General features: G+C 35.0%; 1 protein-coding gene and 1 non-coding gene across 3 annotated transcripts in view; one reads left to right on the top strand and one right to left on the bottom strand.

Moving 5' to 3' along the window:
- The window catches only part of FAM3C (FAM3 metabolism regulating signaling molecule C), a 59,063-nt gene that overhangs the window by 23,634 nt on the left and 11,491 nt on the right, over positions 1–23,938 (bottom strand). For both annotated transcript variants that reach the window (XM_020966354.2, XM_020966355.2), the window contains exons 2-5: positions 17,121–17,176; positions 12,512–12,616; positions 6,353–6,376; positions 4,943–5,066 (exon numbers count right to left, since the gene is read on the bottom strand). In XM_020966354.2, the coding sequence (XP_020822013.1) occupies positions 4,943–5,066; positions 6,353–6,376; positions 12,512–12,616; positions 17,121–17,133 (266 nt within the window). In that variant the 5' untranslated portion in view covers positions 17,134–17,176. The remainder of the gene's footprint in view (positions 1–4,942; positions 5,067–6,352; positions 6,377–12,511; positions 12,617–17,120; positions 17,177–23,938) is intronic.
- Positions 21,286–21,392, top strand: LOC144455274 (U6 spliceosomal RNA). The gene has a single exon (XR_013483997.1). It is a non-coding gene; the product is annotated as a U6 spliceosomal RNA (small nuclear RNA).

Raw genomic sequence — 23,938 nt, 5'->3', positions numbered from 1 at the left:
CTAGCAAAGAAGGCTAAGAAACAATGGTAGAAGCAAAACAAGTATGAGAAAATGTTATTAAATCCAAAGGATTTAAGGAAGAATACTGAGGAAGAAGAGGTGGAAAGTATCAAAAGCTATGAAGATGTCAAAGAGATAAAATGATAAAAGGCCATCAGATTTAGCAATTGAGATAATCAGTAACCTTGAAGAGAACAGTTTTAGTAGAAAGGTGGGGCCAGAAGTCAGATTACAAACAGCTGAGCAGTAAAGCAGGAAGATTAACATGCTGAAACCAAATCTGCCATATTTAGAGCAACCACACTGAAGAATCAAATCTTAAAGTTTGTTTACTTTGTTCCTTTGAAATCAGCATTGTGATATACGTAGAAATTCTTAATAAACTGAACTACAAAAGGTTTGATTAACTTATTAGGTGATAGCACACAGCCTTTCAAAGAGATCTAGGTAAACTAACTAAATGCCAATGTAATTTTTTACTAATAAACAGATGATGCACACTTTTATCCAAAAAGGAATAAACTAGGAATATGCAACCCTTAATGTAATTTGCTGCAACTACAAGGGCTGTCTCATTCATTACTTGAAAGAAATCTAATACTGTGATAATGAAAAAATAAGTGATCAAGTAGGATGAAAGATTTCCACAAGATGGCAGCATTTCTATATGCTAATTTAAACATGTATATTTTGCCAAAATTAAAAATCAGGCCTGTAGTAAATTAAAATTGTAAAGAGGGTACAGATTTTCGACTGCATAAAAGTCAGTCAACCCAAAGGCAGAATTATAATTTATCAGGCTTCATAAATTATGATTCTTTCAAAACCAGAGTTTAATGACAATTACCATAAAAGTTAAAATGCTACTCCGCATTTGTTTGTCCTACTTTAAAATTTCATCTATTTTTATTTAAATTCTTTCATAGCTCTTTTAAACTTGGATTTTCCTTAAAAACTACTACAATTCTCACTATGATCTAGCAAAGATGTTTATTTTTTCATAGACAGTTTACAATTATTCATAGATTAAATCTGTACAAATCTAAATTGGCTATATGTACCAAAAAATAAAAATAAATAATTTTTCCTTTTAGTGTTAGCAGATACAAATAATTGGTAGGTTTTTTTTCCTGTCATATAATTAATGGTTTCTAACATGACCTCTATCTAGAACAAGAGTTCTTAACCTGAGATCTGAGTTTGTTTTATGTGAGGGAGAGGGAAGAGAAAATAAGGCTCCTCCTATGTACCAGACACTGTGCTACAGGCTTTATAAATATTATCACATAACTTTTTTTTTAATAAATATTATCACATGACATTTAAACCAATTGCACTTTTTTTTTTAGAGCCTATGTCTTTCAACTTTATGCATTTAAAAATATTTTTTTGAGAAGGGGTCCATAGGTTTAACCAGACTGCCAAAAGGGCCCATGACACAAAAAATGTTAAGAATCCCTAATCTAACTTCAAAGAATTATTTATTGTGTTTTAAATAATATATAAAACTCAGGTTAAGATAATTCTTTGCTTAAGAAAGAAGTCACACCTATTCTTTAGAAGAGCTTTCAAAAAGAAGAACTGGTCAGCCTACATTCTAGCAGTGTGACCTTGGGCAAATCATTTCACTCCTATGCACCTCATTTTCCTCACTGGAATTAGCTGACCTCCAACATTCCATTCTAGCACTAAGGTTCTATAATGCCTTTAGGGAATGCTGGAGTGAGGAGATAAAGGTCAGGCCTCATTCCAGTTTTACAGATGAATAAACTATCTCCAAAGTCACAGGATCCTAGATCTACAGCAACTAAGGAGAACTTAAGAGGTAACCTAGTCCAACCTCCTTATCTTACAGATACTGAGCTCAAAGGTTAAGTGACTTGCCCAGGGTCACTGGGAAAGTAAGCAGCAGAGCTGGGATTTAAAACTAGATCCTCTGACTCCAAATACTGAATTTCTTACACAGTACCACACTGCATCCGACTGAAAGGCCAGGACTAGAATCTATATTCTCTGGCTCAGAATTTCCTTTACTAAATCGTAACTGCCCACACAACATTTTCCCTTTTAAATGGTCTTTTCTAGAGTAAGCACATAGGCTTGTAGGTTAATGACTACCTGATTCCTTTTCCTTAACATTAACAATCAAAAACTTCCCAAGTTATCTTAGAAATGATGTTGTAGATAGGTAAATGTGATCAAGTGAGAGCCAGGCATTCAAACAAAAGAATCCTTTCTCCCCATTTTCTAACAGTCAAACTAAACGAAAGGCTATATAAAAGAAGAAAATGTTCTAAATAAATGCATAGCATACTGATTAAAGCCAATAAGTCTCCATCTAAAAATTTATTTTTTTTACACTAGATTTATGTCCAAGTTAAGCCTGTAACTGAGAAAACAGTATCATGAAATTAAATACAGCATCCTAACATATAACTTAAGTATTTAAGGCTGTATGGCACAGTGAATAAAAAGTCTAGTTTCCCTTAGCTGTGTAACCTTAGGCAAATCACTTAACTTTTCAGTGCTCCAGGCAACTAAGACTATTAATTACAAAATAATTAAATTACAGAAAAATTAGGAATCTGCACTGATGGCAGGAATTTGCTTACCACAGTTCAGTTCGCTATAGAAAGAAAATCATAGCTCTAGCTCAGGGGTGGGGAACCTGGGCCACATGTGGCCTTCTAGGTCCTTGGGTGTAGCCCTTTGACTCAGCCCAAGTTTTACAGAACAAATCCTTTTATTAAGGGGATTTGTTCAGTGAAGTTTGGATTCAGTAGAAGGGCCACTCATGAGGACCCTGAGGTCCACATGTGGCCTTGAAGCTGCAGGTTCTCCATCCCTGGTGGAGCAAAAAAAAAAAAAAGACTTTTTTTATATAGCTCAGCAAAAGAATAAATTTTATTATATTTAACTTCATTCAATAAAAAAAGTCACATTCTTGCATATGCAAGATATTCAAAGGTCAGTGACAAGGACCTCAAATTACTAGTGGAAGACCTATAGAAATCATAATTTAAAGCTCTACTGAACCAATGCCTTCAATTTATCAAAGAGGAAAATGACTCCAACAGGGCAAGTGACTCATTTAAGTTTACAGAACTTTACAATAGCAGAACCTGTATTTAGTATTCCAATACTAAATATTAAGTCCTAAAGCTAGCAAGTTTAAAAATGCTTAAATTTACTGCAACCACAAAAATGCTACACTGTTACCTGGTTGTGACATTTTGTTTCATTTTTATTCACCACAGTCTCAGTCAAAGTAATGCATACATTACTGGGATGTGTTTTTTGTTTTGGTTTGGTTTTTTTGCAATAAATTTAAGTATTCTTGTTAACAGATTTTTACATGCCTTTCCAAGTGTCCTAGCAACAAAAGACATCACAAAGTGCCTTGATGCCTGGGGTTTCCAACTAAAGAAAGCCAGTCTTAGGTAGGCTTTAAGAGATAGATGGTGCAGTGGAAGCAGGGCTGTATTTGAAAATTAAGCAAGTGAAGGTACATTCCAGTTCTGCCTGTCACTATCTGACCTTGGGCAACTCATTCAGCCTCCCTCCACATTCTGGATCTCTCATCTGTAAAATTATAGTGTTGAATTAAATAAAACCTCCATGATTTCCATTCCAAATCGATGAGCCTAGAAGTTTACTATCTGGTTATTTTTTCATATCTGTATTCCAACATCAATTCTAAAAAAAGAATTTTGAAGGAAATCTAGTATGCTATGCAAGAAATATTCAAGGTACTTCTGAAATTTGGTTTGTTGGTAAATGTACTCCCTTGAAACAAAATGGCAGCTAGTAAAAGTTTACAAATGGGGCTATGTTTTACAATGCAATTCTATAGCATACAGAATCATTAATTATATAATACCAACCTCAGGAAAGAAACATACTATTTGGAAAAATTTAACAAAAATATCAAAAATCAAAAGTATCAATTTAGCTCAATTCCATAAATAAGAGTATCCAACAAAATGACTAAAAATTGCTCATCTTTAGTTCCTGATGCCTTTCTTTTGAAATCACTTTAATTACAATAACTAGAAGCAAGTTTTTCTGTTGACTACTTTAACCTTCAACATTACTTAGAGATGTACTCCAATATAAGACAAGTTAGTACTTTTTAAAAAATTACTGGACTACTAGCTACTAATCAAGAAAATATTTGATTCTGCACATGAAATAAAAATTTTTGAAAAGGCTTAATATACATCATTAAAACTGAACTAAAAGTTGACCTTTGAAATCTCAAAGCTCTATAGCAAAATTAAATTACATATGGTACAAAGGTTAGCTTTGTCAGAAATAGGAACAGAAAGCTCTAAAGGATTTCCCAAAAACCCATGGTTCCTTGCCTCTATAATATACAAACTTCGTAAATATATAAATATCAATTTATCTGACGATTAGATTTCTAGGAACCCCAGTCTCCTCAACTACAAAATATAATAATAGCATTGCTTCCCAGGTTTGATATGAGGCTAGCTGTTGTTATTGCTGTTGTGGTTAAGGATATGTGCCTGAGCTTTTTGAAGAAAACTAAGGGATTTTTGAGAAGGAGGTGAAGAGGAAGTGCATTTCAGAGTTGGAAGACTACTTGTGCAAAGCCACCAAGGAAGATAATATTAAGTTTTCTAAACAAACAGTAACATCATTCTCCGATTCTTAAAAAAAATTCTCTTAAAAGTTTCAGAAAAATAGATAATATGCCTTTAAAAATTAAGTAATGACTGTGAAAACACTACCTGGAAAGCTCTATGTACATGAATTATTAGCAATTAAAATACGAAAATTACCTTCAGCAAAGTTAACAAGACTCTTTCTAAAAGACTTATTCCAACTCAGCTTTAGAGGTTATATTAGAAAGATAAATTCATGATATCAAAATGTTAAATTCATAAAATTATAGTTCCAAGTTTATACCAATACTTACATATTGTCTTCTACACAAATTTTGGGGCCAACGACATTAGCTGCTCCACTTGCCATTTTGAAGGCAAAATGCTTTTCTGGACAAGCTTTTGAAATCCCACATTTATATCTGGGAGGTTTTGTATCTTTAGAGAAAATAGATACGATTTCAAAATAAAATAGTAATAGTACATACACGACTATAATCAATGATTCTTTTTTCTCACTGCAAAGTAAGCAACGCACTAAGTGACCAATCAAGTGTTAACTACATCCTTTGAATGACATACAAAAAAATGAAATGGCATATTAGAAATAAGTGGGAATCAGATTTTAGTTCTAATCCCTAGTCTAGGTCACTAACTAGGTGTAACAACTCTGAGTCTCTGAGTTAAGTAATTTAACCCCTTCATGCCTTTACTTGCAAAATGAGCATGTTAGATCGGATTACCTCTAGACTATCTAAAATTGAGTATACAATATTTAATAAATATACTAGCTATATGTTCAGCTATAACTCTGTGTATGTGTGTATTATATCAGTGAACCTTACATTTATATTGGAAAATTTGTTTTCTCAGAACTCAAAAAAGCTTTCTAAATGTTTAATCAACAGGTCCTAGGTGGCATACTAGTAACTGAGGTAAAATAAGTAAACCTGACTAAGAAAGATAGATCTGAGCTCATGAATTAAATGTTTTCAATTTTTTCCCCCATTTAGAGACAGGCATTTTTGAGTCTTAAATTTCATTTTAACTTTAGTCAAACCCTATGCTAAAAGGCCAGTCTATATAGACACTGAAACAAATATACAACTTAAGCATTTAGAAATATTTTTTAATGTACTTGGGTATATTTATCTATATACTAACTCCTTTAGAGTAAATATCTCTTCTCCATTCTGTCAACTATCATGCCTCTAACTTCTATTAATCTTAGTTTTTTTTTTACTATGGATTTTAAAAAGGTCTTAAACCAACAAATATGATGGTGAGGTCTATAGTTTCTACTATTAATGAATGAAGTAAAGTGAAAGGATATTAGCCTTTTTGTGAGTGTCATGGACTCACTAGATAGTCTGGAGAAGCCTACTGATACCTTCTCAAAATAATATTTTAAAAATATTAAAATGATATGATATAAAATGAAATACATAGGACTACAAAGGAAGCTAATTATACTGAAATATGGTTGTCAAGATTTTCCCCCCAAAAGTTCACAAATGCCAGGTTAAGAACCCCTGCTGTAAAGAACAGTAAAAACTGAAAAATAACTTATTTCTCATTTGAAATTATTTCACTTCTAAGTCAATTCTGTATGTTAAATTTCACAATACGCAAACTAACATCAGTGGAAGATATGCCTCCTAAAAAACTACACATTATTGAACCATATTACAAAAGAAACTTCTTTTGAGATATATAATACTTACAAGCTATCTGTAGTGCTGACCTTGCTAAAATAAAAAACACACATAAAAAAGTCAAAGTTAACTTCAGGCAAAGAAATTAAATGTGAAATGTATCTATTATATATATATATATATGTATATATATATATGCATATATATATACACATATATATATGTCTACACACACACACATACACACACACACACACACACACACACACACACATATACCCTCCATACCACAGTGAAAATAAAGCATGTTGAAAGAGAAATCAGCAAGAATAGTTAACATATGCAAAATACCCATAGTTCACAAAGCGGTATGTTTTAATACAGACAGCAAATACAATTATCATCTTTAATTATTATCATAAATTTAAGTCCTAATCAGGCAGACGTTCCATATATTAAACTGTGATTGCCACATATTCAATAGCCATCATTGCTAGCAATAAAACATCACTTCAAAATTATTGCCAGCATTTGAAAATTTTTTTCAAAAATTCAAACAAACTAGAGATTTCTAAGTTACTAAACACAGGATCTTAGATTAAAAGAAGCAATCTAATCTAAAATTATATGCCATACAGTAATTCCCTCTACACTTGATACAATTTAGCTTTTCTAATTGGCCAATTTCACTGATGGGCAATTTACTACACCTAAGAAGGTACAGCCTATTCCATTTTTGGCCTCTATTTTTTAGTTAATTTTTCTTCATGCTTAGTCGAAAATATGTCTCCATCTAACTTCTATCCACCGGGCCTACTTTTACCCTCTAAATAAGTCGACTGCTTCTTCTACATGTGTACCCTAAAAGTGCCTGAAGATAAAATATGTTCTGGATCCTCTCTAAAATAAACCAGAATTTCTCTGACTTTTGCTTCTACACCATGGTTGAGAATGCCTTTACCTTCCTGTTCAAACAATCAACCACATACTTATTAAGTGCCAATACTGTGCTAGGAACACAAATACAAACATACACACACTCAGACACACAAATGAAATGATCTCTACTCACATGGAACTTACCTGGTAAAATGAAGCAAACAATAATTACATATAAAAATACATACAGCATTAATATAACATTATAAAAGCAAACATATACAACATAGTTTGGACTAAGGAAACTAGTAGCTGGGAGATTAGAAAAGGGTCCGCGTAGAAGATGGTACCTGAGCTATGTTTTTTTTTCTTCTTCTTCTTCTTTTTTAGGCATGTGGGGTTAAGTGACTTGCCCAGGGTCACACAGCTAGTAAATCTCAAGTGTTTGGTCTGAGGCCACGTTTGAACTCAGGTCCTCCTGATTTCAAGGCCAGTACTTTATCCACTGCACTACCTAGCTGCCCCCTGAGCTATGTTTTAAAAGAGAGGTCTCTGAAGAAGGATGGAAGAAGAGAATTCATCCAGTAATGTAGGGTGGGCAGCACAAAGACACGGAGACAGGAGATGGAGACTTGTGTGCGTGAAAAAAGAAAAGGCTAGTTGTGCTGGATTCCAGAGTGTTGGAGGAGGAATAATGTCCAATAAAGCTGGAAAGATAAGGTGGGCTCAGACAGCATAGGACTTTAACAGCTAAATAGAGGAGTTTATCTTTTATCCCTGAGGAAATGAGAGTTAGCCATTACAGTTGACTGAAAAGGGGAGACACATGGTCAGATCTGCACTTAAAGAAAATTACTTCAGCAGAAATATGTAGCATGGGCTGGAACAGTGAGAAACTTGAGTAAGGTAGAACAATTAAGAGATTGTTGCAATAATGTAGGTGAAAGGTAGGAGGGGTCTGAACCAAGATGGTAGCAGGTGTGTGTGTGTGTGTGTATGTGTAGAAAATGAGCAGGACACGAGATACAAAATTTTGTAACTGAATGGATATACAGGATGAGGGAGGGTGAGGCAGTTGAGAATAATGCTGAGGTTATAAACCTGGGAGATCAGAATCAAGAAATTTCAAAAAGGAAAGGGTTTATAGTAAAAGATAATGAGTTCTATTTTGGAGTCTGCAATGTCTTCTGGGGAATTCTAGTTTGAGATGTTCAATAAATGATGCAGGGTGGAAAGACTGAGGCTGGTGACAGACATATATAGATGAATAGACATACATACAACATACATACACACATGCACATATATAATCTACACAAATATATACATATGCACATATATAAAATATATACACATATGTATACATATATATGGATAGATAAGCTATAGATATGTAAATATATGTATATTGCAACAGCTCCTATACATATTTATAAATTTTAATAAATATAATTATCTAGACCACAGGCAGATACACAGACAGACACAACCATGTGCATTTATGTCTGTGTCCGTCTGTCCACATGTGTCTATCTGCCTGGGTATTTGTTTTTCTGACCACTTGTTAGTGTCTGCCTATATGTCCTTGTGCCTGTGTTGTCTCTCTGTCTGTGAGTCACCTGATTAGGTTACCAAGATGAAGAATATAGAGGGAGAAGAGGGCCTAGGACAGAACCTCGGGAAAGGTATACAGAGTTATGTAATGTGGATGATGAGCCAGCAAAAGAGCAGTCAGACAGATAGAAACCAAACCAGGAGAGAGTAGTGTCATGAAAAGCCAGAAGAGGAAAAACTACATAAAAGGAGAAATGCTCTACAGTGCCAGAGGCAGCAGATAGGATGAGAAAAGTATTAAAACTTAGAAAAGACCATCAGCCTTGGCAATTAAAAGGACATTACTAACTTCAGAGAAAGATTTAATTGAACCATGAGGTCAGAAGTTAGGGAATTAGGACAGAAAGTAGTTTATTGTGGGAACGGGGTGAACCACATTAACTCCATCTTATGACTCAATTCTGAAGTTTTCTCTTTCTATTCAGTTTGGGTCTAGTCCAACTTTGTTTTGTGAGAAAACTTTATTCAATTGTGGGAATTGAGAGAAAACCTTACTGCATTGTTTGAACCTAACCCTGCATGGCTGGGAAGCTGGAACAACTCTATCTGCTGCTTAGAGATCCTTATCTAAGGACCTAGGTTATGCTGATCAGACACAAAGACTGACACAAAAAGTTTTCTCACAATTGTACATCTCAAGCAACCCATGTCTTATTTGAAAACTGGCCCCATACTGATCAATTATTGTTTGTATGTTCCTTTGATTATTTACAGCCACTTGAAGGGAGTCAGATACCTCTTTTTCTGAATTCAAGGAACTGTACCTATTTACTCTCCCCGTCCCAAAGTGGAAAGTCCCTAATCTTTCCTCCAATTAGAAATCAGATTACCTAATGCTGTATTGTTTCTTTTAACTAATTTGCTTTATTTGATTGTTTTTAATGTATAAAAGTCTGTCTGACCCTGTATTCAAGGTCCAACCTCAGCTAAGAAAGGGTCCTGGTCCTGACATGTTGGGCAACTGACATGTACTGCTTCATAAATCAATATGTTTGGAAGATCGAACCTTTGTTTTTCTCAGTCATTTCATCTTTCACCTGCCAGATTCTGGCTTCTCAGACTGCAAAGCATGAGGAATAAGAAGACAGGAAGTGGAGGAAGCATGTATAGATAGTTTTTTAAAGGAGTCTGGCTAAGTAAAAGGGAAGGGATAGAAGTGGTAACTTGAGAGGGTGATAGGGTCCAGCGAAGAGCTTTTTTCTGTGTTTTTAAGGATGGGGGAGGCTTGGGCATGTCTGAAGGCAGAAGGAAAATAATAAAATGATTGGGAGAAGCTGAAGATTGGGCAGTATAGGAGAATAGGAATAGGTGAGTATGAACATAATCCACTAGAGAAGAGAGAAGTGGAGAAGATAAGAGCACACATGTAGAAATGTTGGCCATGGCAAGGAGAAAGGTCACCTCTTAGTGAGAGAAAGAAGTAAAGTCAGAAATTGTATCAAGATATTTCCAGATAAACAGAATGAAGAAAGCTTGAGCTCTGGTCTCAGTTTTCTTGGTAAAGAGGCATTGTCTTGGCTGAGATATAGGAGGGCAGGATATGGATTGCTTAAAGAGGGAAGACAAAGTTGAAACAGTTTCTATGAGGAGTCAGACTGGGAATCAAGGAGCTAGGAATTAAAGATTTGCTTAGTGTTGGCAATGCTCCTTCTAACATGTACTGAACAGAATGCTACAGGGGTGATCTGATTAGCAGCACAAAATACAATGGGACTATAACTTTCCTTGTTCTAGATTCTGTATTTTTATTGACATTGACTAACATTGAACTTGCAGTAAACTAAAACCCTGTCCTACAGCCAGGCAGTATTTTTTTTAAAAGCTTAAGTGTAGGACTTTACACTTATCCCTACTATATTTCATCTTGCTAGGTATGGCCTGTTGTCAAACATCTGATAGCACCTATTTGAATCCTGATTCTGAGATCTAATTTACTAGCTATTTTTCTCAGCTAAACATGATCCAGAGTATCAAGCAGGACAGTGAAAAGTCTGGAAACCAAGTCATACATAAAAGTGTTAAAGGAAATTGGGATATTTAGCTTGCAGAAGAACAGCATTAGGGGATATATAATCATTATCCTGTCATGTGAAACAAGGATCAAGTTTATTTTGTGTGGCTCCAAAGGCAGAAAAAAGACTAATAGGCAAAATATACAAGTAGGCAGATTTCAACTCATAATTATAAAAACTACCAATTAGGGATGTTTAACTTAAAAAAAAAAAAGAATGGATTTGTCTTTTAAGTCAGCTTCCCATCACTGAAAGGCTTCCAATAGGAACTAATTACTACATCTATCAGATATTATAAAAGGGATTTTCAAGTTGGGTAGGAAGACTAGACTAGATAGACAGTCTCCCAACATACTGAGTCTCTCCTGAATCTATCAACAGTGCTACTTTCACTCCAAGCATATAAGGTCAAAGCCTTACGTTTTATCCAGCTTCATATTTTCACTGACAGCATAAAACTGTTTCAAACAATACCTCAGCTAAATGATTATCCCATTACAACTATGAGAATCTACAAATAAGGCCAATACCTTTTGTCTTCAAATACCATAGGTCTTTGGTAAATGTGTTCTAATATGTTCTGGTGATTCAGCAACAAACTTGGATTTATTTAACTTCCAGAGCTTAAACGAGTTATGTACTCAAATTAATATATTCTTTCCATTTTTTATGCATGTAAATATTTAAATTATAGTCTTTATGACTAGTTATTTGGGGAAATACACTTTGTGCTAACTACATCCTGAAATTCAGTAATTTTTAAAATGGCTGTTTTAAATATAAAACAAAAAGAACTGAAAACTAAAGGAGAGTCTATCAACTGGGGAAAAGCTAAATAGATTACAGTAATAAAAGTAATAAATTGTACCATAAGAGATGATGAAAGGGACAGTTTTGTATGATCTGATGCAAAATGAAGTGAACAAAATTGGGAGAACAATTTAACAGTAACAAAAACACTGTAATGACAAACACCTTTGATCTTAAGGACCCTGATCAACCCAGTGACCAACCATGATTCTAGAAGACCACTGATAAAGCATGCTACCACTTACTAGCCTGAGAAAGGTAATATACTCAAAATATAGAATGACATATATATATCTATATGCACACTCATTTACTTACTGCCTGACAAAAGAAATGTACTCAAAATACAGAAATATACACACTCACATGCATATATGAGTATATATATCTGGATATGTATATCTCTATCTCAGTCTATACACATACATAGATATATACACCTATATATACAATGCAAACATATTGTAACCAATTAGGGGAATTGTTTTTCTGACTATGCATAAACATTACAAGGGTTTTCTTTTTCTTCCTTTACCCCCCAAGGTGGATGGGTAGAGAAAATGCCATTTTTGTTCCTTTAAAAAAATTACTGAATTTCTTTTTCAAAATTAAAAAAAAAAGTTCCCCCATCTCAGAAACATTGAGGATATATATTCCAATTTTGTTCCCTTCTATGACATCACCTTGCACATAGTATGTGTTCCATAAATAGTGGCTGAATTATCTATACTTTGTATTTGGTGATTTTAAAAGCCACTACTATTTGCATTTCAATATTACAAAGGATCAAAATAACATAACCAAATTTACTTTTCTTAGAACAGATAAAATAAAACAGCAACTCAGAGTAAGGAAAACTTGTAAACTACATGTTATAAAGAATAAAAGTTAAAAAGAAACAGAAGAAACTTACCAAATAAATTTCCTAAATTTGAATCTAGCTTTATTTCAAATACTTGAGATATAACATAAAATGTCAGTAGAAATACTGCTACAGCAACCACCAACTTCACAGCACCTAAAGAATAAGGAACAGTTAAGTAATTTCATAAAATGTTCATTTTTTTTAAACAAGAGTGTGGAATAATCCTAAGTGTAGCATAAATAATCACAAATCACAATACAATGATCAGTGAATGAAAGTTAGCAAGTAGCATGATGGGCTCAAATAATTTTTAACCATGTTAAACCTGTCTAGCGTACTAAAGTGTCCGATGCAAAAATGCTCATTAAAAATCACTGAGAACACCTGTGTATAACCACTACAATAAATGTTTTATTATTACTGGAAAAAACATTTGAGCGATAACCAGTAGAATCATTTTCCTATATACAAGGTAACACAGAAGAATATTACAACACACACAACCAGAGAGGCAGTGTGAATGACAATTTATACTGTTAAACAATGTAATAAAGTACAGAACAAGTTACTTGAAAGGTAGTAAGTTATATTGGTTGTACTAACCTTGGCAGGCAGGGGAGTGATAACTTTTTACTGGCTACCACAAATGACCTTAAACCTTGTCCCACTATCCTCTAGTTCCCCAACTCTGCTCCAAAACCCACTACAATTGTGTTTTGTCAGTTTGGGAGGCTGCTTTTGTTTTTAGTCCCCTCCAAGCTAGAGCTGTAAAGAAAGGCATAGTTAGAAGCAGGCATCAAGGAGTGGAGTGACAGCAATTTTCTCCAGGCTTCTCCAAACAGGACAGAACACTGCTTTTAAGAAAGGGTTATCCCTTAACACTAGGCAAAGGAAGCAGAAACCAAGGGTCACCATTATCTAATGAGCAGGGAAAGGAAGGAGAGGAATATGCATTTATTAAGTTCCTACTAAGTGCTAGGCACTTTAAAAATATTATCTCATTTTATCTGCCCAACAGCCCTTCAAGGTAAGTACTACTATTATCCTAAGGTGCACACAGCTAGAAAGCCAGAGGCCAGAGCTGGGCTCGTGTCTTTCTGACTCCAGGCCCTGTGCTCTATGCACTCACTATGTCACCAGCGGCTTCAACAACCCAATCAGCAATATAACTTAAAAAAAAGAAAAAAGGATATACAGGGTACGAACTAGTCTAGGAAAAATTAGAAGGGCTGTACGAGCTAAATAAGGATACCATTTCTACAGTCAACTGTGGGAAGGAGAGATGGTAAATAAGTGGGACAAGAAGTTACTCTAAGGCCCTTCTAAAAACTCTCAGAAACAGTGAACCAAAGCTACCCAAGAGGTATGCCCTCCTTGCTTCTCCAACAGATCTCATGCCCAAACCAGGAACAACTTGGGCCTTTGGTTTCAGACAGGAAGCTTGTGGAGCTGGAGGGAGAGGAAGAAGCAAAACTGCTTCCCTTTAGTAGAGATGTTGGGCAGTCAGAGGACTGGTCACATGGAAAAATGAAGAACAGGGCATGGAAGAAGAGCAAAGGTAGTAGAAAAAAGGCTTTAAGCCACCTTCTCACACATTGAGCCTCTAGCTTCCTAGGCCTGGGAGGAAACTCCCTGGGGCTAACAGAGGCTGACCTTCCCTCTAGTGAGTCAACAAGCATTTAATAAACACCTACAGAAGTGCCCAAGTGCCACTGCCTAAAATTTGCTTTATCTGTTGATTAACAAGCACTTACTAGGTACCAGGCACTGGGATATAGAGAGTGAAACAATCCCTACAATTCAAGGGATTTAGTTTTATACTTATATACATGAAACTTCTCAAGACTAAACACATCTGAAATAAAATTTAAATTTATTATTTCTACAATAGGCAGCATGGCACAGTGAAAGAGAGCTGAAACTCTAAATCAACAAGGTTCAGCTCCTGCCTCTGAAACATACTGGCTGTGTGATCTTTGGTAAATCATTTAATCTCTCAGTGCCCCAGGTAACTCTCAAAGACTAAAACTTGAAGACTAAGTACATTGGTACATCAAGTTTCTTCACAAGAAATTACCTATCAATGAAATCACAGGTCCAGTCCAAAAAAAAAAAATTGTTCAGCCACAGTATATCTCCAAGGCCATCTACTAAATCATGCTGTGACAGGGAAAGGAATACCTATATCAACAAAATCAGAGATTCCTGAAGTATATTTGAGCACTAATCTCTTTTAAAATGATAGGTTTTTTGTCGTTTTAAAAAAAACATTTCTAAAAATGGCTACATTAAAAATCACAAATTTTTTGTTAATGTGTCCCTTAGTGGTCAGCATTGTAAAAGAAAAGGCACTGGGGGGCAGCTAGGTGGAGCAATGGATAGAGCACCAGCCCTGAAGTCAGGAGGACCTGCGTTCAAATCCGGCCTCAGACCAAACACTTGACACTTACCAGTTGTGTGACCCTAGGCAAGTCACTTAACCCCAATTGCTTAGAAAAAGAAAACAGAAAAAAAAAAAGAAAAGGCACTAGAGTCAAGAAAAGTCTGGGTTCTAGCCCCAGCTCTACCACTAGATAAATCCAGGTTACTTAGAGCAAATCACTACCTCTCTAAACCTTAATTTCCACATTTGTAAAATGAGGGATTGAGATACATAATTTCTAAAGTCTCTTCCTATTCTAAAATTACATTATTTAATGACTTGTTTGTTCTAACACATCTTTGATAATTCTGAGAAGTATCTCCTAGGAATACAATCTATTGTTTGCCTATGAGATAACAGGTAATTAAAATTACCTAATCTCTATGCTGGGCAGGTATTTAAGAGTAGCAGCTACCTCCAGGGCACAGAAAATCCACAGAAAAGAAACATGGTTTCAATGTAAAGCTAAAGAAAATTCCAAGCAGAAAAGGGAAATAGAAAACCAGATCACTAAGATACCCCACATCCCTCCAACTATCTTCGGAACAATGTATTGTTTTATACTTACAGTCCTTAACAAAAACCATTTTTATATTTTAGTAGTTTGTGTAAATATTTAATAATGCCTTCCCTAGTCTAACAGACAAAAGTTTTTACTGCAAAATATCTAGTCACTGGCCCTATTTATTCCTTACATATGTATTTTACTGAACCCTCCACATATGTCATTGTATTTGTTCATCTGCTACAATCCTATAAAGGATTAACATTTATTCTTCCCCACTTGTAGAATTCACTCTTTAATCCTTTGCAATCCAGTTCCCTATTCCATCTTTCATTGCTTTCTCCAAAATTACTGCTAAATTCAATGAACTTTATTCCATCCTCATCCTTCTTGATTTCTCTGCACCAACCTCTCTCCTCACATCTCCCCAGGCACCTTTTCCCATGTAGGCTTCTATAACACTACTCTTAGTTTTCCCATTTGTCTGAAGGCTGTGACTCCGTCTCCACTGCCAAATCACTTTCTCTTGCTCTCTAAGTGAGAACATTCCCCAAGGCTCTGTCCTGGACCGCCTTCTCTCTTGACACTCTTCCTTGTCAATATCTTCTTGCTCTCATGGGTTCAATGATTTCTATGTAGATGACTACCAAGTCTATATCCATTTTTAATCTCTCCTTACCTTCATCCCCACTTAAATGTCCGATAACATCACACACTCAACATGTCCAAAAAAGGGTGCTTCTTTTCCCTAAAATCATCCCTTCTCCTAATGCCCCAATTTCTATTGATGGCATCATCATCTTTCTACACTCATTTGATTCTTTCCTTTCTCTGAATCTCTATATCCAAATACCAAGTTCTGTCAATTCTAGTTCTCTATCACTGTTCACATCCTACTTCTTTCCAATTATTCACAAAGGTTTTATCTATCCTAGTACAGAATCTTATCAACTCTCATTTGGACTACTACAACAGCTTCCTCCTAAATTGTCTACCTGATTCCAGTTTCTTCCCTCTTTAACCCATCTTCCATACAGCTGCCAGATTGATAACCCAAAAACACAATAATCATGACCCATCCCTTACTTTAAAAAATCTTCTGTGGCTCCTTATTGTTTCTAGAATAACACATGATTACTTCAGCCTGGCACTTAAAGCCCTCTACCTATCTTTCCAGTCTTCTTGAACATTTGTCCCCTTCACATACTCTCCACCCTTGCAAAGTACTCAGCTAAGCTATTCCTCAAACATAATATTGTATATCCTACCTTGTCTCTCTTCACCATGACCAATGTGAGAATGTGTTTCGCTTAACTACAAATATTTATTACAAGTTTTTTTTTCTTTTCAATATGAGGGATGGAGAGAGAAAGAAAATAAATGCTTATTCATTGGGGGGGAAAAAAACCTATTGCTACCTTAATTCATCCTCTATACAGCCACCTAATAACAATGTTACTCCCTACTTAAACACCAGTGACTCCCCTTTTCCTTTAGTATCAAATATAATCTCCTCTATTTGGCATTTGAATTAAGTTAAACCTAGCTATAAGATGTGCCCATCTTCATGAAAACGAATAATACTGCTATTAGCAAATTCCCTCAAATTAAAATTTTTGATCCTTTCTTAGAGACAAGGAATTAAAACAAAAACTCCCAAATCTTTTTATTCATTAATGAGCAATATGATTTCGAAAATAATGTAAATACCAATGAAATAATTATCTTACCTGCCATCCTCATGTTTGTTTTTCAGTCTATGGCACTATTTCATTAAATAAGCATCCTGAAACAACCAAACAAATCATTAGACCTAAATCAGCATAATTCTTTAAAAGGTACTATTTTCATTTTTAATTAAAATTCAAAGATCTCCTAATAAATGCACTACAGATTTTTTTCCTAAGCATTTTACTCACTGACACTACTCATAAAAAAACAGTTTCACATTAACTTTTATTAGGTTATTTTAATTAATTCATAACATGTATGTATTAACTACCCACAATTTTAAGATTGTTTACAGTTATAACACTTTTGGAAATATACAGGACTTTACACACATTATCTCATTTGATTTTTCTCCCCCTACTTATTATCGATGCCTCTATATTAGTCATTTTCTCCTATGTAATAAAGAAAAATAGTTAAGGATAATTGGGTGGCAAAGTAACTTATATGCTGCATTTTATACCCATAGTTGCCCAGTTCTCAGTGAAAATGAGTAATATGGCTACACCTTCTGCACTCTAGAGCCAATATTGTTCACTACAATTAATTCTGAGTGTAGTTCTAGTATTATTTTTCATTAACAGTAATGTAATCATTGTATTGTCCTGCTTTCTTCAGTCTGCTCTTCGAGGCTCCCCATGATTCTTTGAAATCATTTATCCTGTCATTTTTTAAAATAAAAACACTAATATTCAATTATATTCAAATACCATGACTATTCAGCTCTTCCCCAACTTAGGGGCCCTCACTTTGTTTTCAATTTTTATATAATTTAACATTTGGTTAAAAGAAACCATTAAGAATTTAACAGCTTTCAGATATCTAAATTTTAGTGTGTTATCTTACTCATATCCTTGCTATCCTGAGAAAGAAATTTTTAGAACTAGGAGGAGGCTAGGAGATCACCTGGTCTAATGTCTTCCTTTTACAGATTGGGGAAATTGAAGCACAAAAGGATTTGCTGTACTACTTAAACCTAAAGTTGGGACTAGTCAGGTCTCTTGACTTCAACCCAGGCAAAGATCTTCACTTTTGGTGATAAAAAATTTCAGATGTTTACTGATGTGCTTCTCTCTCTCTCCATACACATACATATACATACACATACACATACACACACACACACACACACACACACACACATACACACATTATCTTTTCCATAGACAGATTTAAGGTGTATGTCCACTTGGACAGGAAAAAGAAAGTACATCTTTATTTCAATATAATTAGTTTCCTTTGTGCTTTAATGTATTTTGTTTTATTCATTTCAAAACATTCTGAGAAGGGTCCTTAGGCTTCAACAGACTCCTAAAGGACTCTATGACACACAAAAAAGATTAAGAGCCTCTGAACAAAAACCTTGTGCAAGGTGGCTGACTCCTAAAATCAACTCTATATTATTTGTACTACTGGAAAAAGTTGTAACACAGATAATCAAGAAACAATTTCTATGAGGTTCCACAATGAATTTGGGGTATTAAAATTTTAGTATGGCCATATGTTCTAGAAATTCATAACCATTAAAATTTAAGGAAGACTTGATGAGGGACTTGGGGAAAAAATAGGAACTGGTCTCCTGAGACTATCCTAGAGAAGCATCCCCCCACCCCAAATGATATTAAAAGCACCTGTTTACTATGATTCAATCCAAGAGGGAAATTGTTTTGCTTCCTATCCCACTACCATATACTTATAAAAGAGTTCTGGCTGTGGAAAAGCTGGCAGAACATTAAAAAGAGAGAATGCTAAATAGTGCCTACAAATGTCTATACTCACAATACTTGATCTTAGCCAAAAGGTCAAGAAGCAATTACTGATAATGATTTTCTTTTAACTCAAAAGAAAAATTATGCTATGGTAATCATATTCTTTTGCTCAACTATCTTAGCCACAATATTTATTTTTTCCAAACTCAACTACACAAAAAATGAAGTTTGACTTGAGAAAAAGTAGAAAAAAATAGGATTAAGGAAGAAAAAAACTTACTTGAACTTAATGCATAGAAAATTTGATTATACATGTACACAACACTATACTACATTGGATATTAAGGGAGATATAAAGATTTTAAAAAATTGTGTCTTCATGGTGCTCCTAATCTAAGGGAAAGATATAACACAAATAAGTATAATACAAAGAAAGCCAAATTAAGCGCCATGTGGTCAGAGAGGAATAAAGATCATTACCAAGTGGAGGAATCAAAGAAGGCTTCCTAGAAGAGGTTGAAGCATAAGTAGAATTTCAAGGTGGAATGGAAAATGGCATTCCAGTACCGTGAGAAAGAATAGTTGAGGGGACTACAATATCATCCGTGGCATTAATTAAAGCCTCTTCTAAAGGTGTTGGCAAGTGGACTAAAGAAGAGACGGATACAAGAGATCATAAAGGCAACAATGAACAAAACTTGGTAATATACTGGATACAAGAAAGAAGAAAGAGAGAAAAGATTCAAAGATAATAAAGGAAACAGACAAGAGATTCAGGCTTTTGTTATTAAGTAGCAATCAAACTCTTCAAGACCCCATTTGTGTTTTGTTTTTTTCCTTTGCCAAAGATATTGGAGTGGTTTGCCATTTCCTTCTCTAGCTCATTTTACGGAGGAAGAAACTGAGGCAGAGTTAAGTGACTTGCCCAGGGTCACACCGCTAGTAAGTATCTGAGGCCACATTTGAACTCAGGTCCTCCTGACTCAGGGTTGGCACTCTCTCTGCTGCACTACCTAAGTGCCCCATACAAGAGATTACAAAGATAAGTTCAACAAAACTAGATAATATGCTGGATATAAGAAAGAAGAGAGAAAAGACTGAAAGATAACAAAGGTTTCAAATACATGACAATGTCATTGGAAGAAATAGGAAAGCAGAAAAAAGAACCAATTTGGGAATTATTTTGATATTTATAAAAAAATAAAGTTTCATGAATTACTACCATTTCATCAGCAAATAATAAGTTGTTTTCCTAGATACCTCTCAAAAGTGCCCAAAGTATGGGAGTCAGTCATCTCAGAGTACTCAAACACTTCAACTAATATAATTTTAGGGTAGAAAGGTAAATCAGTGTCCATCTATCCAAAATCTTCATTTTATAGATGAGAAAAAAAGGTTCAGAGCAGTAGTGATTTGCTACATAAGAAACCTAGGTTTGGTCAGTCACAGGACTCAAGTATCTCCTGACTCACTCCAATACTCTTTACATTGCGCAATGCTGACTCTGCCAGGGAAAGACATACACTTAAAAAAAAAATTATAATGTTTAGAAAACTAACTTATTAAACTATGTTAAGAAATGATTTTTATAAAACAAAACCAATCTATCAGTTTCAGCTTTAAGATTAAAGCTCAAGTTTGCCTCAAGATCTCTGATTTTGTTGGTCTAGGTAGGCCCTCCACACACATACAATTCTCAAAGCCACTGCAGGTTGGTAGAATCTGCTAGAGGTTGCTGGCATAGTTTTGGAGACCTCAACATCATACCTTGAGGCACAATGAAACATCAGAACAAGTCTCAAATACATTATTACAAAATAGTGAAAGTAAGTGCTAGGGACTAAATCCAAATTGCACAGGGTTAAGAGGTGAATGAGTGGAAAGGATATAAAGGAACTGGGCTTAGACTATGGATTTCAGTGAAAAGAATGAAATACAGGACAGCAGCTTGATGGGGTAAAACAATCAAGAAAAAAGGGAAGGAGGGGAGAGAATAAACATTTATTAAGTGCTAACACTGTGATGTGTCAGGCACTTTACAAATGTTATGTCATTTGATTCTTACAACCCTGGAAGGTAGATTTTATTACTAGCTCCATTTTATAGATAAGGAAACTTTATTTAAGTTTAAGTCATTTGCCCAGAGTCACACAGCTGGTGAGGTCATATTTGAACTTAGTTCAGTCTTTTTGACTCCAGGTCTGGCAGTCTTATCTACTACACCACTTAGATGTCTAACTTTTTTTAAGGCAGGGAAGAGCAAAGTACGTTTACAGGCAGGTGTAAAGGAGATATTAGAAATGTTATGAGTGAAAGAGGAAAAGGGCAAGGTTCTAGAGGCAGGAAGGAATGGTGTCGGTAAGCACAGAGAGTTCTTCGTTTGGAATAAAAAAAAAATCTAGATTCAAAAACTCCTTCTGTTACCTGTCTAACCTTGGACAAGATATCTAACCTTGTGCTTGCTTCGGCAACATATATACTAAAATTGGAATGATACAGCGAAGATTAGTATGGCCCCTGCACAAGGATGACACACAAATTCGTAAAGCATTTCATCAAAAAAAAATTAATCTCTCTAGGCCTTAATTAATTACCTCATCTTTAAAATGAGGGAGGTTGGACTAGAAAGCTTGTAAATTTCCTTCTAGCTCTAAATCTATGACAATTTGTAATGTAAAAATATACCTTATTGCTTAAGTGAAAAATTACCTACAATTACGTTAGAGGCAACTAGATGATGCAGTGGATAGAATATTGGACTTGGAGTTAGGAAGAGGCCAGTTCAAATATGGTCTCAGTCTCTAGATGCGTAACTTTAGGCAAGTCATTTAACTTCAGATTCATGTTTCCTCATCTGCATAATGCGGATAATAACAGCATCTATCTCTTCCAAGGTTGCTGAGAGGATCAATTGAGATAATGTTTGCAAAACTTACTGTTATTTAAATGCTAACTTTAAAAAAGGTTCCATGGGAGACACAATGATATTTCAAATGAAAAAAAAAATCACTTCTGATCACCGTCATCAGGTAACTTTGAGACAGATACATAGTGTATCAGCAAAACAGGTCACATTTTTGGGGGTGGAAGAAATTTTGTCCCTAAGAGAGCCAGTTTCTAATCCTATTTAGACATTCAAAAAACATTAATTCAAACCAAAAAATTAATCCCTAATTTGAATAATACCTAGCAAGGGAGAATAAAGTAGTATAGTGTTATCTTAGAGTCGATTCCTTTTAGTTCACAAAGAATAAAATGTTAGGATTTGGAATAATTATACAGTGATTAATATTTCTAAAATGGTCAAAGTAGAAAAAGGTCAAATCTTGTTAAAGCTCTTTTAATTTCATGAATGACTGAATTATGCTGTCACTTGGCACAAAAGCATGTTCTCTGAAAGTGGCTTAAGGAGAATTTTGTCCAAAATAAACTGGACAGAGGCAGCTAGGTGGCGCAGTGGATAGAGAACCAGCCCTGGAGTCAGGAGAACCTGAGTTCAAATCCGGCCTCAGACACATAATACATCCTAGCTGTGTGACTCTGGGTAAGTCACTTAACACCAAATGCCTCACTTTAAAAAAAAAAAGGCCAAACAAAATAAACTGGACAGCCAGAAGATTAATATATTTGCTTTTAATCACAATGTAACATAACTTAGCTTTCCAAACACTGTCCTATTTTACCACTTGATTTTTAATTCATTTGAAAGGGCATTTATTAAGCAGCTATTATATGCAAGGTACAAAGAAAAAAAAATTCCTACCAACAAGGGGCTAGTTATTCTGGGAGGACAGGGTGGAATACAATAACTACTAGACATTTAAATGAGAGGGCACTAACAATTAGGGGGAATCAGGGAAAGCTTCCTCTAAGAGAAGGGGGCCCACAAACTGAGGCCAGAAGGGAGACCATTCTATGCCAGGTGATCAAAAAGGAAAAGGAAACACTCAGCTGACTAAAATTGTGTCACTAAAATTTTCAAAAGAATATAATACATAGCTTGATTAAATCACTACAATCACTACAAATCTAAATCACTAAAATCATTACAAAAATAGTAATACAAAGTCATGGAGAATGGACATTCAATATTTTTTAAAGCAGCACCCATTTTATTATAAATAATGTGCTATTTACAAATTTTTCTTCTATCTTAAAGAGCAACAAAATAAAGAAATCTATGCAACCCTTTCAGACACACATACAAGTTTGTACACCTTTACATGCACACCACCACCTCCCTCTCCAACCCCACTCCCACTCCCCCACCCATGCTCAGAATATAGTTTTGTCTTGGGAGATTCTATCTCTATTAATGTAGTCTAAGCTTTTATTGGCTGTTTTGGCTGTCCCGGCTGTCCCATCACACTTAAGTCATATTGAGCCTTAAGGCTGCTAAAACCCCAAGGTCTTCTCTCACATGAACTGCTTTCTAGACACATAGTATTCAGGATCATATATTTAGAGCTGAAAAGGTTCTTTATTGATCCTTTTTAGCCTTTAGAGGAGGAGCAAAGTAGTAGGAGCAAAATTTATCCCCTCCCCCCATTCAAATTAGGCTAGTTTTTCCTTAAAAGGTATCAAGACCTTCCTTAGACTAGGTTGGCTCAGGGGATTAAAGGCTCAGACATCACTGCTTTATCTTCTGAGCCCAAAGCAGATGTGAATAGTTCTATGGGTTCTCAGATGCTGGATTAATGGATCACAATTGGTAACACAAGCCAAGAAGCTTCACTCAGTTGAATCAATTCCTAGTATCTACAATGATACACCTTTCTTGAAAATGCTTCTTCTGCTATGGTTAATTAAATCTCTTATTTTTGTTAATTGCTAAATGATTGTCTCATATTGTTCTAATCCAGAAACTCAACTGCAAGAGAACTGGCCTCCATCAATTAAAGCCCAGCAAAGAAGCCAGCTATCAAATCCAATCCCCTTATTTTACAAATGAGGAAACTGAGGCCTAGAGAAGCTAAGTAACTTGCTCAAGATAACTCAGCTAGTGAAAAAGATGGGATTTTTAAAATAGGTCTTCTGACTCCAAAGCCAGTACTCCATCTAATTAATAACTACACCACATCTCCCCTATCCTGTATTTATGAAGTTAC

This window comes from Phascolarctos cinereus, unplaced genomic scaffold (genome assembly GCF_003287225.1).
Source record: "Phascolarctos cinereus isolate Bilbo 61053 unplaced genomic scaffold, phaCin_HiC Scaffold_1;HRSCAF=81, whole genome shotgun sequence".
Taxonomy (NCBI): Eukaryota; Metazoa; Chordata; class Mammalia; order Diprotodontia; family Phascolarctidae; genus Phascolarctos; species Phascolarctos cinereus.
Note: the sequence above shows the minus strand (reverse complement) of the source record. Positions and strands in the feature narration are given on the sequence as shown.